Here is a 16716-nt window from a genome sequence, read left to right on the forward strand (position 1 = left end):
ACTTTATAAAATTTCTTATAATTTTGTTACATATAGATACAGGCTGAAAAATTATCACAGGAAATACAACAGAAAGCAGAAGTAAAATTTTCTAGTGAGAAGAGGTCTTTCAAAGTTTCAACTAGTTTATCCAGAACCGGCTTGGAGAAAAGTATTTTGGAATTTGAACAAGCTGCACAACGGATGTTACATAGGATGGATGTCATGTTGATGAGCATTGGTGGCATTACTAATGAAAAAGATCCAACTAAGCGACTGGAGGTTTGTATAGTGTTACTCTAAAAATCTGAAATTACATTATATCAGGTACTACACGCGATTTTGTGTACCCGAAGCTGGAATTGAGTCGGAACGGATTGAGATCCCTATCCTAGAACCGGAGAAAAATTTCTGATTTAACCCGATATTTCCGTAATTTCAGGTATATATATATTCCTAATCCTAATACATGTGCGTATTTCAGGTACTAAAAGCAGAAGTTAGTACTCTTGCACCAGATGCAGCAGCGTTGATTAGTAAAGGCGATGGTCTAGTCATGACAGTGCACATATCCGATCCTGTTAGGGCTGAGAAGATAAAAAATGAACATCAAGATAAATTAAGAAGTAAATGGCATCAAGTTATGTCCGAAATAGAAACGAGACGCACACAAGCGCAACGAGCAGAGGAACTATTACGACAGTATAATAACATAGTAGCAGAGTTTGAAGACTGGTTCCGTGATGTGCCATTGAAACTTGAACAAGTAAATAACTACGAGGGCCAGTTAGAATCGTTTACTATAGAATTTGATGCTAAACAAGAACAAATTAAAAAATTGAACGACTTGGCTGTTGAATTGAAAAGATTAAATATTGGATATTCTGAAACTATACGATATAGTATCAATAGTAGATGGCAAGAAGTTAGTTCACAATTTAAAAGATTTAGTGGTAGCAAGGATAAGGACAAGCATGTGACAGACAAGAAAGTTGAAGTGGTATGTTTATACATCTTATTTTCGATTGGGTTAAGGAGTCTTGTTTATATTGGTATTATGTTCTCTAGGATTTAGGAGGAGTTGATATGCAAGAATTTACTGCAAGAGTCAATAAGATCAGAGAGGCTGTTGTAACTGTGACAAGATCTCTAAATTCTATACCATTGAACGGCGATGATTACGAAATGTTTTCGAGTCAAGAAGATTGTCTGAAAAAAATCAGTAATGCATTAAATATTCTAAAACCGAGTATTGAAGAGATCAACACTGTTTTCGAAAATGTTGCTTCGCAATTGAGAAGAGAGCAAGCCGAACAAATTAGACGTTTGAGTGATAAATTACGGGACGAATGGATAAATGTCAACCAAAGTTACGTGGAAAGATATAATCGTTGGAATAAATGTCACGAAAAGTGGAAAGAAATTTGCAACACATGTCGAACGTTTTCCGACTGGATGGATAAAACGGAAGAGTCATTAAAAAAATTAAATTCTCTCGGTCAGAATAAAATATCAAAAACGAAGATATTTGAATTGGAGCAAGAGATCTCTAGAATGCAACGAACCATGAATAATATTAATGTTTCAAGTGCTAGTATTTTAAGTCGTGCTAGAATTGAAGATATAGTGGAACTAAGAGAAACGATTGAAACGATAAAGCGGCGTTGGCAAAATATTGTAACAGACATAAATACACGAAAAGAAAAGTATGTAAAAATGTCAATAATAATCTATATTGTTTTATCAAATAGATTGTTTATAATGTTTATGAGTTTCATGTGTTAATACACGAAATAGCAATTCAAAGTTTTTGGTATGTATGTAGTATTGAAGGCAAAGCTTTTTCTCTTACTGAGCTATTTCAGTTGTGATTTGCCTTTGGTGCTGTAGTGATCAACTCAGAATAACCTCTATGTAAATTAAGAAGCATGAATTAACTAGAATTTAAATTGTATTGTACTTACGTTTTTTTTGTATATCGATGTTTTATACATTTTAATTTTTGAAAACATCTTTTTTAAAAATTAGACCACTGTTACTTATATATGCATAGTTTTTATACTTTTAGAATTGTATTTAATAATTATATACTTTTTTGAAGGAGTTTTGCTATGGAAAAAAAAGTGAACAATGAAGGCAGAATCTTAGAAAGCGCTCATAACATTTTAGAACAAATTAATTCTTTATTGGTGTCAGCAGCAAATCCTTCAGATGAGACCTCTTTATCAATAAGATTGTCACTAATTAAGGTAAGTTTATTTAAAATAATTAAAAGTTTTCATAAAGATGAACTGTTAATATTCGTGGCACTGTAATTATTTAACATGTTCTTAAAACATATATTAGTTTATAATTTCACTGTGCAGTTTTGTGTAAAGACTGAATTATTTATTATTTTTATAAACGGTTTAAATAAATTTTTATTATCGAATATCTGATCATAGAATATGTATCTTGAAGTAGTAGCCGTTATAACGTTATCAAATAAATTGAAACTGAACCTAATAATATCTTCCATACCATGACTGCACAATCTACAGTGTGCCAAGACATAAATAGCAATGATCTGTGTCGCTCCTTTTACTATTAGATTAATATTCTTTACATACAATGGATTTTATAAAAAATGTTAATTTAAAATAATTACCATCTTTAGGCCAGGCAAGAGGAACTTTTCTCCCGTAAGAGAGCATTACAGAATTTAATAAATCAAAACGGTATACCTTCGGGAGAAGATGAATGTAATAAATTACTTGCAGATATGGATAAGGTATCATATTAAATTTATTTGAAATACATTAAATCGAAATATTATGTGTCGTAAAATTGTAAACGATTATAATTTAAGTAATTTACTTAAAAATTAATTTTCTAGGCTAACACAAGCCTTTCCAGTCACCGTGAATATGTCGAAAATAAACTTGCATCTCTTAAAAAATATATTTGTACCTTGGATAATGTTATGACGTGGGTTATGGAAACCAGAACGAGAATTAATATATCCCGAGAATTATCCCAACAAGAACGAGCTGAAATTATTAATAACGTTATGGTAAGTGTGAAAGTATGTATTTAATGCAATGCAATATTTTATGCAGAAAATAAATTAAGAACATTTTATATTGTAGACTAAGGTCGAAGACCGAGAAATGGAAGTAAAAGACGTATTAGAGAATTATACTAATCTAGAAAAAGAATGCGAGTCTGCGAAACAGCCTATTTCTGTAGAATTACAAGTAAGTAGAATAATTTATATTATAGTAAATTTAATATAATTTTCTTCAAAAAGAATAAATTGTAATAAATTTTCACTCACCAAATTGTTTGTCTGCTTCAAAACTTGTATTATATCTGCATAAAAGATTTACTATTTAAATATTTGAATATTTCGTTACGACGAAGTACCAACTATGTAAAAAGTAATTGTTACTATGTTCATACTTTAATTCTGTAGAACAATTGAAGTTTAAAAGATGGCGCTCTGACAAATCAGTTTTCGAACTAACGGTCTGGCGTGCGGGCAGACCGTGCGTTAATAATTTTTATTTTCAGCTTTGTGTTCTGTTTCGTGTTCAGTTTTGTTCTACCACTTGTGTCTTTAATAGGAGAAGTTGAAAAAGCTAAGAGAAGATTGGCAGTTTGTAAAGAACAATGGAGAATCATCGAGTCATGAGGTCAAAACTACAGTGGCAGCTGGACCGGCGTCACAAGCAATCGGTGAGTCTTTTACATTTAGATCGTTAAAACGAAGAAATTATCTTATAAATGTAATTTTTCCGACGATATCGGCGTAAATACAATGTTTTTAACGACTAGTATTAGCTAATGTCGATGTTAATTGCATGATTCGTCATATCGTATCGCGCTTCATATTTTATGCGCGGGAAAGGAGTTCAATTTGAATTTGATGTTATCTAGTTTTGGCGTTTGCCGTAAGATGGAGTATTATTCGATACAATAGAATCAGACTTGGTACATCGAATATGAAATATGTTTGTTAATTCTTAACCACTATTTAATTCAACATTTTTATTTCAACATTTATTTCGTATTTAAGCATCTTTACAATTTACTTGTCTAAAATAAGCATGTATCTACTTTTTCCTAGCCTCTAAGTGTTTGAAACTAAAGCAGATGTAAAACATTTTTTAAATGTAACGTTCTTCCAAATTTAAATTTTAGATATGGAATGTTATTAGTTAAACGGTATATCCGAAGTGCATCTCGCAAACACGTAACAGGTTTCTTTATATCGGCAATTTGTAGAGAAAGTAGTCGCGTGCAGTTGGCCTTTAAAAATTCAATAGCAATGAAAGCCGTTCTAACTCTTGCTAACAGTGTGCCTTTGCGACTGTTGGAGGATTTTCCGAGGAAGCTGGCAACTGAACAATAAATAGTACGTTTAGTCGGTCCGGTAAGCGTGGCCACATATCACTTCCACTCCATCCCGTACAACGATATATATCCGCCACGTTAAGTGCAGTCTTTTCACCGAGTAGCGGGACTCCCTTTTTTTTACTTTCGTTCCTCGATCGATGTATGCATTCAGAATCGTCAACGGCGATAAATTACGCCGTGTCGTCGTCCTTTTAATCGGGGACTCTAACGATTCGTGCTCGAATTCTTTGACAGAAAACGAATCGACGCAATAAACCTGTACGATTTTAAAGTTGCGCCATGTTTCTCGTTTATACTTTAACGAATAAATAATCACAAAAATTCCAACTCGATCCGTACTTAGGCATTGATCGTTCGATCTAATCGTCGTTTTAATTGTCGCTATATGCGTCTTTGAAGGAAACCGTGTTATCGTTAACAAAAGTACTGGAAAAGTATATTTAGGAAAATGAAACAACGTTAAAGGTATATCGCAGAGAACATTACGTAAAGTACATTTTCATTTTAAGATAAAAAGAAGGGAAAAGAAACGAGTACATAATCCGCAAACAGTACTGAGAAATGTTGCTAGTAGTGTCGTCTTTTAATTAGAGGCCGATTTCCAAACGAGATTGTGAGATTTGGGCCGAGTTAATGCACGTTAGAATCGTTAAAACTTCTCGTTGTTACTAAAAGGCTTAAGTCCTCGTCGGGTACGGGACCATTAACCAGCTGAATTAAAATTTTACAGCAGTGCGCATGATTCAGATTCGCGTTGAATTTAATCGCGGCGGGTTCAGGAAGGAAGAACGTGAGATTGTTGATCCAAAAGCGGAGAGCTTAACGGAAAGGTCGACGGTTTGTAGTATAAGCGCGATCGTCGGGCCGCATAATGAGCGGATAAGCCGCCTAATGTAGTCGTGGTAGAACACCACCAGGCTGAAGATAGCTAAGGCTTCGTTATTCTCTGTTCTTCTTCGTTCTCTGTTTCCAACGCTTCCTTCCTCCATTGTCTTTCGCCTCTGTCAGACCTTTCGGTGTTACATACAGATGAAATCAAGCTCGTTTGACTAAAGTTTGGGGGCCTACAAAAGGATTAAGCTGGCGCTTTTGATCCATGTTCTGGAATAATATTATTTTTATTATTCTCTTTTATATCCTGTGTCCCTCGCTAATCGTTTTAGTATCTTTTCCATTCTGTCGCCATCGGGAATGTTCGAGTTCGATGTAAATGGAAATTCATACGGTTCATAGTCGTTGGGAGTTGGGAGTTCATTGATTTGATACGTAAGAGAGGATAAGCGAGTTCTTCTTGTGCCCGATCGATTAGGAAAAAAATCTAGGCGGTCTCTTTTTATGTTTCCCTAAGGAATGCAGAGAAGGGATACGTTCATGCTGCCTTTCCCTTATCGAATCACTCCCAGAGGTTCGTCTCTTATCGTGATCAAATGCGTAACATTAGTCGACCGAGTCTCTGGTTTGTTACGATTACTCTGTTCTTATAGAACAGAGTAAAGTAGTCTCTTGAATAATTTTTTAGAAGAAATAAGACAAGGGGAGTGGAATATAGTAAGAAGATAATATGCGTGACAACATCTAACAAATTCAGCAATGTATTAGCGAATATCGATGCAGCCAAAAATGCTAGAAATTTAAGGATCCGTCGTTAATCGATAAACATTCGGATATTCGTTAATTCGTGCGTCAGTGAGTAACCGAGCGAGTCGTAGTACGTCGTGTAGTACGTAGTAGACGCAGACAGTACATGAGAAAATAAAGCTGATTAACCGAATGAGCTTTTGGTAGCTTTTGCGCGACATAATATTTAGCAGTCTCGCGACGTGAAAACGGATTGTAGGTTGATTCGAGCTGACGCGATTAGCGGGATATATCGCGAGCCGTGATCACGTTAACGGTGAATTACGCCGATCCCAGAAAAGCTGCTCTCGACTAGCCTAGCGCGTGTACGTCGACGAAGAGGAACGGATGTTCACCTGAACAAACTCGTTCCTCGTTAGCGAGAGAGCTCATTAAGACTTTCATGTTCCTGTGGTCACGTTTTTTGCCTAGAGTAGCAACATGGATCGAAAAGGGTAAAAAAAGAGAAGAAACGCAGGAAACTTTCGCCCTACAGAACGCCTTTTAGCATCCGTCGTTAACGCGAGAGATGTTTAATCTTTTGTTCCTCTTGTTCTTTTATTTGTTTATTACGATGGAAACGTAAATTCGCCGAATATATGGATTTTCTAGCGCATTAGAAGTTAAACGTTTCGTTCGTATCGCACACGATAATTTACGATTAACGCAAATATAAAATATCGTACGGCGAAAGTTGTAGACATAGATCATCGCGCGACGATATTTCTCTCTTTATATACGCGATAGCGAATCGAACTCGGACAATTCGTAGGATCGTGTTTCTGCTGTACGCGGCGCGTTAGTGGCGGCAATAAAAAATACAGATAAAATTTTCCAGCGCGACCGTGGACACGTACGGATGAGAAATATCGGATGTTGTGCCGTTGTGCTGACACAGGGATTGTACTGTATGACGCTGTGCTAATTGCAGCAGGCTGTTGTACGAGAGACAGCTTTTTATGCGGCGACTGGTAATGACATCCGCCCTGTGCAGCTGACCCTCTATTATTTCTCACCGGTGCTGCTTTCCTATCGAACAAAATCCTCTTGGCAGGAGAACGCGCGTATTTATCTTGCCCCGAATTTCGAATTTCGCATATCAAAGCGCGCATTCAGCCCTTTTCATCATAAATGCCGTCACCGCCGCCCCACTCCACCTCTACTCTCTGCCAATAATTCCTTCAAACTCTCCGCCGAATAATGAATCTCGAGATGAAAATCGCTTTTCGACGTGCACCGAATTATAGCGTTCTTTGTGCCGCGCGATTATTCCATGGAATTTGCTTTCGCGCAAACTCGCCACTGCCAGAGTGTCTTTCGGCCGCGAGCAGAAAAACACGATATCGTTGAACACGCTTTATTTTTTCGATAATTCAAAGATTTCTAACTCTGACCGAATATAATCAAAGGATCGTTTCGCTTATTCGTGGAGGCTTGGAGCGTTTGAAGGAAAAGACAAGAGCGATGTTTCGAAAATTTCTCAGCGAATCTTCCCTCCAACTTGGAGACTAATTTTTTCGTTCGATTTCAATCAATATAAGCAACGTGTTCGAAGAAAGTAAAGTAGACGAGGGAAGTTCGCAGGGATTTACGTGGAAAATAAGAAGAAGGGCACTTCTCCGGGATCTAATAAGAGTCAGCTTAGCCGTGAAATTTTATTGTACTACGAAAAAGCTTCCAACGCTGATGGGGTGGTTTCGTCGTGCCATACGTTACTGACACGCATGAATGCTCATAGGATAGGTCTGTGGGTGGTGCGTAATATAGGACAGTGGTGGTGTATATAATCCCACCGGGTACATAGGTTGTAGAGAACGAATGACGAGGGGTGGACGGATGAGTGAAATAATGGTTTTTTGGGGCCTGCGTTAGACGCTGAAATATGTAACTCGATGGTGACTACGCATTACCGGCAATGAGATTTTGTATTAAAGGCTAATGTGGCAATTGTTATTTAAATTTTCGTTTCGAAGCTGTTTTTTTTTTCGGTATCGATTCGCTGCATTAACTCTCATTCACTCACGTACTCGCCGGTTTCATACGAGAATTTCGTGAAATATCTGGCAAAAGGTAGATATTTCGGTTAAAATTTTTTCGTCGTTTCCACAAACGCGCCGTATACGAACAGCATTTTATTGTTCTCGCATTCGCGATTTTCATTCCGCGGTCTCAAAGGTAAGATGATTCGATCGAACGTATAGATATACAAATACGTTCCTTGTCTAGGTCTAGACGAAGCGAATAAATTCATTCAACCGACTGAGATACGTCGGTCTGAGAAGAGCTTTGCATTCCTCTTATATCCGTTTCCATTCTGCTCGCCAGATACGTTCGACTTCGCATTCGAGCAAGAAACTTCACTCGCAAAACGAACGCGCGCGTTCATCCAAACCGTTCTAACGTTACTTGCTAACATTTTACTTGTGCGAAAAACTTGTATATATATCAAGTTGCTGGCAGTGGTTAATATGCTTTATAAATTCGTTCGTATATAAAAATATATTTTGATTTACAAAGCTACGTATATAGATAGTAATCTACGAACGTATATACCATATACAGTAAAGCGGAATTCACTTGGAATTTAATCTTCCATAAAAAATAATCGAATAAAAAGACCAACAAGTGTAACAGAGCATAAATTACGTAGAGCCATATTACGAAGTTAATCGAAGGCGACGTCCTGTCTTCGCGTGGCTTCATTGCGTCCCAAGAATTCCTAAGAATACGTTGTTGCTAGTGACGATTATCGCTTTAGTTGTCATTCGTACTCGATAGTCGATATTTTTTATTTCATACCTTTATCGTTTTCTTGGCGTGTCTAATTGCCCCGATGTGGCAAATTTCTTCGATCGTTCGACCCGTGAGACTTTTCAGGGACGATCGAACGATCGTGCTCCGCGTCATCACAGTTTTATTTGTATGAAAGTAGCTGGCTATGTACTCGATCGTCTCCGAGGCGACCGTCAGGTTCTTGTGCTCGAGGTTCCTCGTTAACGAGATCAAACGCTTGGCGTACAGGTGGATGATGGAGACTCCTCGAGTATCAGTACCTGTTAATTTGTCCTCGAATTGGAAAAGGGTTCTCTTTCAACCGATCGAGTGATTCACGTTCTCGAGGATACTGGAAGAACTGGACGAGAGGTACCCCGGCTTTCTTCAGCAGCTTCCTGAACAAGTCAGGCAGCGAGGTAGCTGTAGTCTCGTGGAATATTCTCTTGTTCATGAATTTGCCATCCTTCACTTCTCGATACACCGTGTCCTCCGACGAAACGTGAGACGCGTACGGATCCGGATAATCCTCGAAGAACGCTCCGCAAGCGGTCGGCTAAAAGTATGGAAGGACAGTTACTTTCGCGCTTTCCTTCATCGACTGAAATTTTAAACTATGCTACGTAAAATATTCTTGTCGCGAACGTCAAGGATCTACTTATCGTTTTACCGTGAATGTCTATGCAATTGCATATTTCAATTCCAGCGTGATCTAAGTAAAGATTTATCAGACATCGATAACGAACACTATCTTTAAATTTTATAAAATGGAAGTGGAAGAAACGGTAATAGAATACTTCATAGGTTCCAAGAAATTTCCAAAACATTCCAAGAAATAGCGACGAAAGTGGATCGTCCAAATTCTCTTTTCTAACAACTATGTGAAAAGACACCTTTCTACAACGTAAATTGATCGAACAAAATTGCGAACGAAACATACAAAATACGATTAAGTTATCCGAAGTGTTTTGCCTCTCGTTGCTTTTTATCCCGACTTCTCGGTTAGAGTTTTTGCTTGTTTTCTGTTTTCCCTATTTTCTAACCTTTCTCGCGACGAAGAGCACGCGCGGATCTATAGAGTTACTGACGCTTAGCCGTTCATTCATACGCCACACCGAACTCCCACCACCCGGTTATTCTTTCACCCTCTCTTATCGCAATTCATTAGTGAATCGTCAAGAGCTTCACAAACAGCGAACGTAGACCCTCATTAACGTAATTTCAATGATAATAACGCTTCCACGATTTTAAATGCGTTTATCGTTGTGTTTGCCCCGGACAATGATCGTGACTCCGTGCGCGGAATTACGTGAAAATGCGATATATTTCGTCCCACTCCACAGGAATTCTGGTCATAACATTCTAAGGTTAAGTATAACAATTTCACAATTGCCCCATGTATTATTATCTCCTTTTAATCGACGCTTCATACACGATTTTCTTTATTCGTTTAAAGCCATTCCCGACCATTTTTCCATCTTACCTGCGATTTTAATTCCAATTCGGCATCGTCGACTCTTCGTAAAATCTATTTTCTGTTACGAAAAATGTCCACGCCGAACGTACGCGTCGACGCTTCTCGTTTGTTCGAAACTCGAACATCCCTTTCTTCTTCGTCTTTCCTGCCACGTTCCTTCGCAAGTTCCGCGTCCGATTTCTTCGAAAAATCATCCGAGTCCGATGTCCAACTCCGAGAAAGTGCGAATCGTGTCCCAACGGGGATGATCCTCGCGTTAAGTCGAGTATTTTCGGGTCGGAATTAGTGCAACGAGATAGGAGTGGCGATTGCATCGTGCGGATCCGTTAGAGAGCTGTGACAATTAGCGGCGCCGACGGAGAAGAAGGACGGTTGGTTTCTCCAGTTTCGTCCTGGTCGAAGCTGTCTAAGCCGTGTTCATTACTGTACCGACGATCGGGCTGCTCGACGATGAAGAGGGCGGGAGAGGGCGATAGAGGGGCGACAGGGGCACACGGACAGAGTTAGGGGTGGTTTAAGCGAGCGTAGCCACGGCGGTCAGGCTTGTAATCTGACGGTGGTAGGTCGTTCGGTTGGTCGGGGTAAAACGGTCCATTAAGACCGGGTAGCAGTTAGTGGTCATGCTATAGGAAGCAGCCAGCTTACCAATGCCAGCCGTGGTTCATCCCCGTAAGGGCCGTTAACCGGGGTCAGCCCTGGGGCTGATTTCACCTTCGCGGAACTTGGATTCCGTTCGACCGCGTCCCGTTTTCCCTTGTTTTCCGCAAACAGAACGATGCATCATGCTGCCCTTCCGTTCTATCCGTGATCAATCGTAACTCATTCCCCGCGTCTCCAAGGGATGTATTTGTCTTCCGTGAACTGGAACGATCGGAGGGTTCCCGGTGTTATCTTTGACCAGCGTGCAATGGAATGCCAGATATCGTTGGTCGGGTCAAGTTTGTTTGTTCTTATTTGGAAAAAATCATTAATCTACGACTTTCGTAGGTGGTGTGAATTATTACTTTTCGCGTCGTTAAAGTCACGCGTTTTTAGGATCGTTGTATGTAAAATTGTATACCACACGAAAGATTAAATCGGTTAAACGTTAGTTTCGTAAAGTGTATCCAATATGGGAATCACGTAGCAACGTTTATAAGCGCTGGTCCATAGAAAGTTATACTCGAATAATTGATACAACGCCACGAGGAATTTCAACACTGACACCTGTAATATCAAAACGTATTCAAAAGAGTCGATATATTGTGATAGGTCCGGTTCCTGACAAACCCTACAGTTAGACCTTGTCTAGCGATAAACCAGACTTATTGATCGTATTATTGGACCGATTAACGAAACACGTAGAGTAGTTAACACTTTCACGCGCGGTTCTTACACGTGTACGCGTACCCAGGAAAGTTTAGCCGCGGTGTAACTTGAGCGCGAGCTGGGCATCAAGTTGACGATGTTATCGGTATGGTACGTGCTCCAGCAAATTACCGTGCACGTATATGTGTTACGTACACACCGTGTCTAGTGTGTCTACGGTCTTGCGTACGGATATCCGAGCCGCGCGTGGAGGACGGGTAAGCAGAAGTTACCAATGCAGAGGGACGAGCCCCCTTAAACGCGCGCCGACTCGGGGGTGGTTTTGCCTTTACGAACCAAAGTTTGATTACTGTTTTCACTGCGGGACTGCCGCGCAAGTGTAATACGACGTCCAAACCCGATACATTCTCGAGTCGTTACTTCGTCGATGTTAGAATTCGCGTGGTTCTTGCTTAACTTGCTCGTCGAGCTCGGTCTGTACGTGAAATAATTCGCGGCGTGTAAGGCTTCGTTTTATCGGCCCTTCGTAGGTATTCATTCGCGTACCCGCCAGGGGAATTTTCTTCGAAAGAAATCACTTTCGGTCGTAGTTGGTACTTCCTTTTACGACTCTGATAGTAGTCTTTCGTCCGTCTCTTTGAAAGCGTAGCGCTGAAAGGGAAGAAAGGAAAGAGAGGGAAGATCGGAAGGGAAAGGAGAGAAAGTCGTTGAGGGACTGATAGTTGGATTTGTCAAGCGTACGAGGCTTTCTTGCAAGCCTATGGTTTAGACAGCGAAGGTTGGAGAACGCGATTGTACGAATGAAACGATTGGCTCGAGAACATCTCCACGATAAATCGAGAGTAGACTCAACGCGAAAGTTTCGCCAACGGTAATTTTATTACGTGTAAGTTCGTAAACCTGGGAATATCGTAGCATACAGACGCTTAGTATACGTACAGTATGTACTTAGTATACGGACAACGATAATTTTATTACGCGTAAGTTCGTAAGATCTGGGAATATACCGATATACAGAGAATTTGAAACATACTCGCGCAAGCGTTTCTCCGTGACGAAGGTCCACCATGATAGTCGACGTCGTTACACGGACGATGACTTTTTCATAGCGGCGTTTAAAAGACGTATAACGCGTCATCCTGGTGGTATTCCTCGATTTTCTTCGACCCATCGAAGCAGAAGTAGAGACACCGTGGACGTAGCGTTCGAGTCGTTAAATCGTCGCAGCAATTTAATAATGTCACGATGCTAACTTTGGACTTAGGAACAGACTGATCTTTGACGCTCGTTAAGGTGGCGTTCGTAATAACTTTTATAGCTTCCGGTTGACGTTAATGTCGTTATAACGCGAAGACACAACTAGCTCTAGCTTCGTCGTTTCGTGTCCGAACAACGCGAGCTTGAATTGATCACGACGTCCGATCGCGAGTCCTCGCCTCGCCATTTTATCGAGGAATGCGTTCACGATCCTCGAGAATTGGGTTCGTTTAATCTTTCGCTGAAATTTATTTCCTCTCGATCCTCTCTGGTCGCATAGTTTCCTTTTCGTATCCAAACCTTGGGACGTAATTAATTCGCTACGCTCGTGTCCGTCTACGGAACTTTGCGCGGCAAGTTTCTCGAGGGGATGGAAAAGGATATTTCCCGAAGAGCATCGGGTTAGAGGGAAACTTTGATTTGACTTGCACGCGACCACTTTCGCACGAGTCTACGGTTAAGCTAGGACCTGTTTCGTCATCGAACAGGTAGCGATTGCACGAAATTAGAATTCTTGTCTGCGGTCGAGGTCGGCGCTCCAACTTCTCTTTGAAAGTACGTAATTATTCGGCATGATCGTGGCCAACTTCCTTCCTTTTTCAACATCCGATCTGTGCATATTTCTTTAAACTTTTAACTTATAGATTATCCGTTCGATTTTATCTTATCGTCGATTATCAACCACTTGGGATTAACAACTGGATAAACGGAAATTTCATATAAATCAGGTCAAGAGTATTTGTTTTGTGACGAGGATATCGGAATCTTGTTACGAGTAATCGAAATATTAATCGCGTACTTTGCAAATATCGTTTATCTTTCGCCTTTGGACGAGAGACCGTCGAAAGCATCGAGGCGTAGTTGCTTCTAATTTTTGAACGAGGGTTTCGTCGTCGGATTTCGCGACGTTCCCCGGCAAAAGTTGGCGCGATTGTACGCGGAGAGGAGAGGCGAGGACGGCGCCGGGGGAATAATACGCGAGCGTTCCAGAATCCAGAGTTTCGCACGGAGGGAACAATGGACAAGATTAATGGGAAATGGCGTGAGCGCGGAGCCAGTTCCGAGGATCCTAACACAAGCATAACGAGAGGTCGGTCTTGCATAATCTGTCTTGCGGTGTTGCTGGGAAGCATCGCGACGCCGGATTATTGGAACATTTATGGCAGAGAATTTGATATCACGGTCGGATCTTCGAAATCGCTTTGGAAAATCCACCAGTCGGCCGTATTTCATTCACGTCGCAGGAATTTTTGGGTCTAAATGCTGACCGATATCGCAGCCAGAGCTATGATTTACGCGGTCCGTGATTTAATCCGTGCTTCGAGAGCACTCGCGAAATAAAACAGGGATTTAATTAAAAGCGCTTGTAACGCGTTGATCTTTTTCTTTTTTCTTTTTTTGCTTGCCCGATAAAAAAGATAGCTGCCACGAATTAATTTGTAAACGCGTTTAACGCGAGACGAGCGTGTATTTCTTTTTTTTTTTTGCGTCTTTTGTCGAGAGGAAATGAAAGTAGCACGCAGGAATAATCTTCGAGCTGTTGTAGCTCGGAGGCATTCCTTTTTTAAATCTTGTCCGAGTAATCACGCGTGCTTCGGTCGAGATTAAAAACCAACGTACGGATATTAGCTAACCGCCCATCAGCGGCTGTAAATCGAAGAACGCTTCGCATTTCCCGGGTTCGTCCGGTTTGTCCAGCCTTTGTTCGATGTAGCGCGCGATCGTATTGCTCCTCCTTACGCGTTTCGTTTGTGTTGTGGAAAATGCACTACCGAAAAAAAAAAAAAAGAAAGGAAAAAAGAGAAAAGGGTTTGGACTTCCCATTTACTTTGCTCCGGTCGTAAGAATCACGGAAATCTCACGAGATTGACGTACGTTTTATCCGCACGGTTGAAACCCATTTGTCGATATCGATAGCGGCGGTGGTCCGCTCTAAATTCAATTCAGCCCGCAAATCGAGAATTCTAATAGACGGCTATAATTTCGCCGCGGATCGTCGATCGTTTCCCGTCGCTCTTCGTTCGGCATTTAAAAATCAGGTCGAGATAAATTGATTTGCAGAAAAGCAACCGACGAAAATAAAAAAACGGAAGAGAAAACTAAGAGCAAGAAGAGCGGGAAGAATCGAAAGTAAAAAAGACGGTAGCAATTTTTCGTAGCGTGTTGGTTTATTCGAGGACGTATTCGAGGGACGCATCACGGTTCCTACACTTACGACAAGCCATAGAATAGGATATTGAAAAATCCCCGTCTTACACTGACACGCTACCGCTCTCCTCTCGTCTCCTCGTTCTTTCCTTTTCGCTTCTCGTCCGCTACCAGCCGAGGATGAATGCGTGCGAGGGTGCCACGAATGGTAGCAGGTGCGCCGCGTGAATTTATCGCGGCGAAGGAGCTCGACTTATGAGCGCTGCTTGTGATTCGAGTCGACCAAGAAGTTCGCTCCACGCTCGGCCAGTGATCGATAATCTTTCAGCTTGGAACTGACAGTACCGAGACGTCCTTCCTTTTCGTCGATCGATTTTTGGCGATTCTTCGTCGCTACAATTACGATACTTTTCGCTAAACTTAGACCCCATTTGCTCCCGCAAAGTGATACCATAAAAAGTCGTCTTCCAGATATTAAAAAGGAAGAGTTATCGAATAAAAGAATAAATTAAAGATAACAGAAGGAAATTATCTTAGAGTTCGGACGTACGCGGATCGGATAGTTAGCATTCGTTTGGCTAACTAAGAAGGATCGCTTCGTTCAATCGGTTGTCGAACTTGACGTACGAAATGCGCGTATCGTAACGCGACATATTCTTGTCCCAAAAAGCGTTCTCGATATTGGCACGGTTATGCGAGGGAAGAAGGTAAAGGTGAGACGTTGGAAACATTTGAAATCAGTGCGTTCCCCGGGGACACCTCGTAAATCGTGCGCCCCGTTGTTGGCGCCTTTCCACGTGCCACCCCCTGGTTCTTTGCCTCTCTACATCTTGCTGCTTTCTCTTCGTGCCTTGAATCCTATCTCTGTTTTTCTTCTTTTCTCTTTTCGTCTCTCTTACGCACGAAATCCAGGGAAATCCGAGAAAAATCGCGTTATCGCTAACCCGTGAAACAGAAGCCGTAACAGAAAGGACGACTTTAGAACGCTCGGGGACAAAGTATTCTTCCACAGCCAGTAGTACTATCGCGACTTTCATATTTTTTTCTCTTCTCCTTTTCGTTATAATCTTCCCGTCTGTTTTTCATTAACCGGTGGATTTTTCTAGCGATATCCGAAGTACGACGGTCATTTTTCGCGGAATTATCGACGACGATGGAAGTCGGATGACGACGTTGATAATTCTTTTCTCGAATCTTTCTCTTTCTCGATGCCAATTTCGTTTGTTTGCTCTCGAAACGAGCTATATTCGAAAGCTGTTCACGATCGTAACACCATGGTACGCTCTTTTTCCCCCCTAGAAAATTTATCGTTTCCTTTTAAGAGAATAGCGTAACTTTAGAACCTCGCAACGTTCTTTACGAAGCGTAAGCCTGTGGTGTTTTCAGTTTTTCCTCCGATATTTTCCATTTTCGGTAACTTCCGAACGAGAGATTCGGCTTTTAACGCTGCTGAATTATTTTCACTTCGATGTCTCGTTGGCTGCTCTCTGTGTCACGATAGAAAAGTTCTTCTTCATCAGGGAAAAGCTTCGCCACGGTTCTCGCGCCGTAGATTACAATGCTCGTGCACCGCGTTCTCTTCCTTTTCCTTTTTTTCTAGTTCTTATCGCGCTTTAGCTTTCTCGTCATCTTCATTCGCGTACAGTAGATTTTTCCACGCAAGCGATCCAAATATTTGAGAAATATATAAACACGTCGAACGAATAAAAAATAGAAAATTTGAGTAAAAATAGCAAATGAATATTTTGCTTCCGTTGTAT

At 40.8% G+C, this 16716-nt stretch overlaps 1 protein-coding gene across 9 annotated transcripts in view; it reads left to right on the forward strand.

The window, feature by feature from the left end:
- The window catches only part of LOC100747894 (dystrophin, isoforms A/C/F/G/H), a 445522-nt gene that overhangs the window by 21993 nt on the left and 406813 nt on the right, over positions 1-16716 (forward strand). For all 9 annotated transcript variants that reach the window (XM_033320912.1, XM_033320911.1, XM_012386070.3 and 6 more), the window contains 8 exons: positions 37-261; positions 464-979; positions 1048-1685; positions 2081-2228; positions 2636-2749; positions 2855-3031; positions 3108-3215; positions 3585-3696. In XM_033320912.1, the coding sequence (XP_033176803.1) occupies positions 37-261; positions 464-979; positions 1048-1685; positions 2081-2228; positions 2636-2749; positions 2855-3031; positions 3108-3215; positions 3585-3696 (2038 nt within the window). The remainder of the gene's footprint in view (positions 1-36; positions 262-463; positions 980-1047; positions 1686-2080; positions 2229-2635; positions 2750-2854; positions 3032-3107; positions 3216-3584; positions 3697-16716) is intronic.

Source organism: Bombus impatiens, unplaced genomic scaffold (genome assembly GCF_000188095.3).
Source record: "Bombus impatiens unplaced genomic scaffold, BIMP_2.2 scf_0377, whole genome shotgun sequence".
NCBI lineage: Eukaryota > Metazoa > Arthropoda > Insecta > Hymenoptera > Apidae > Bombus > Bombus impatiens.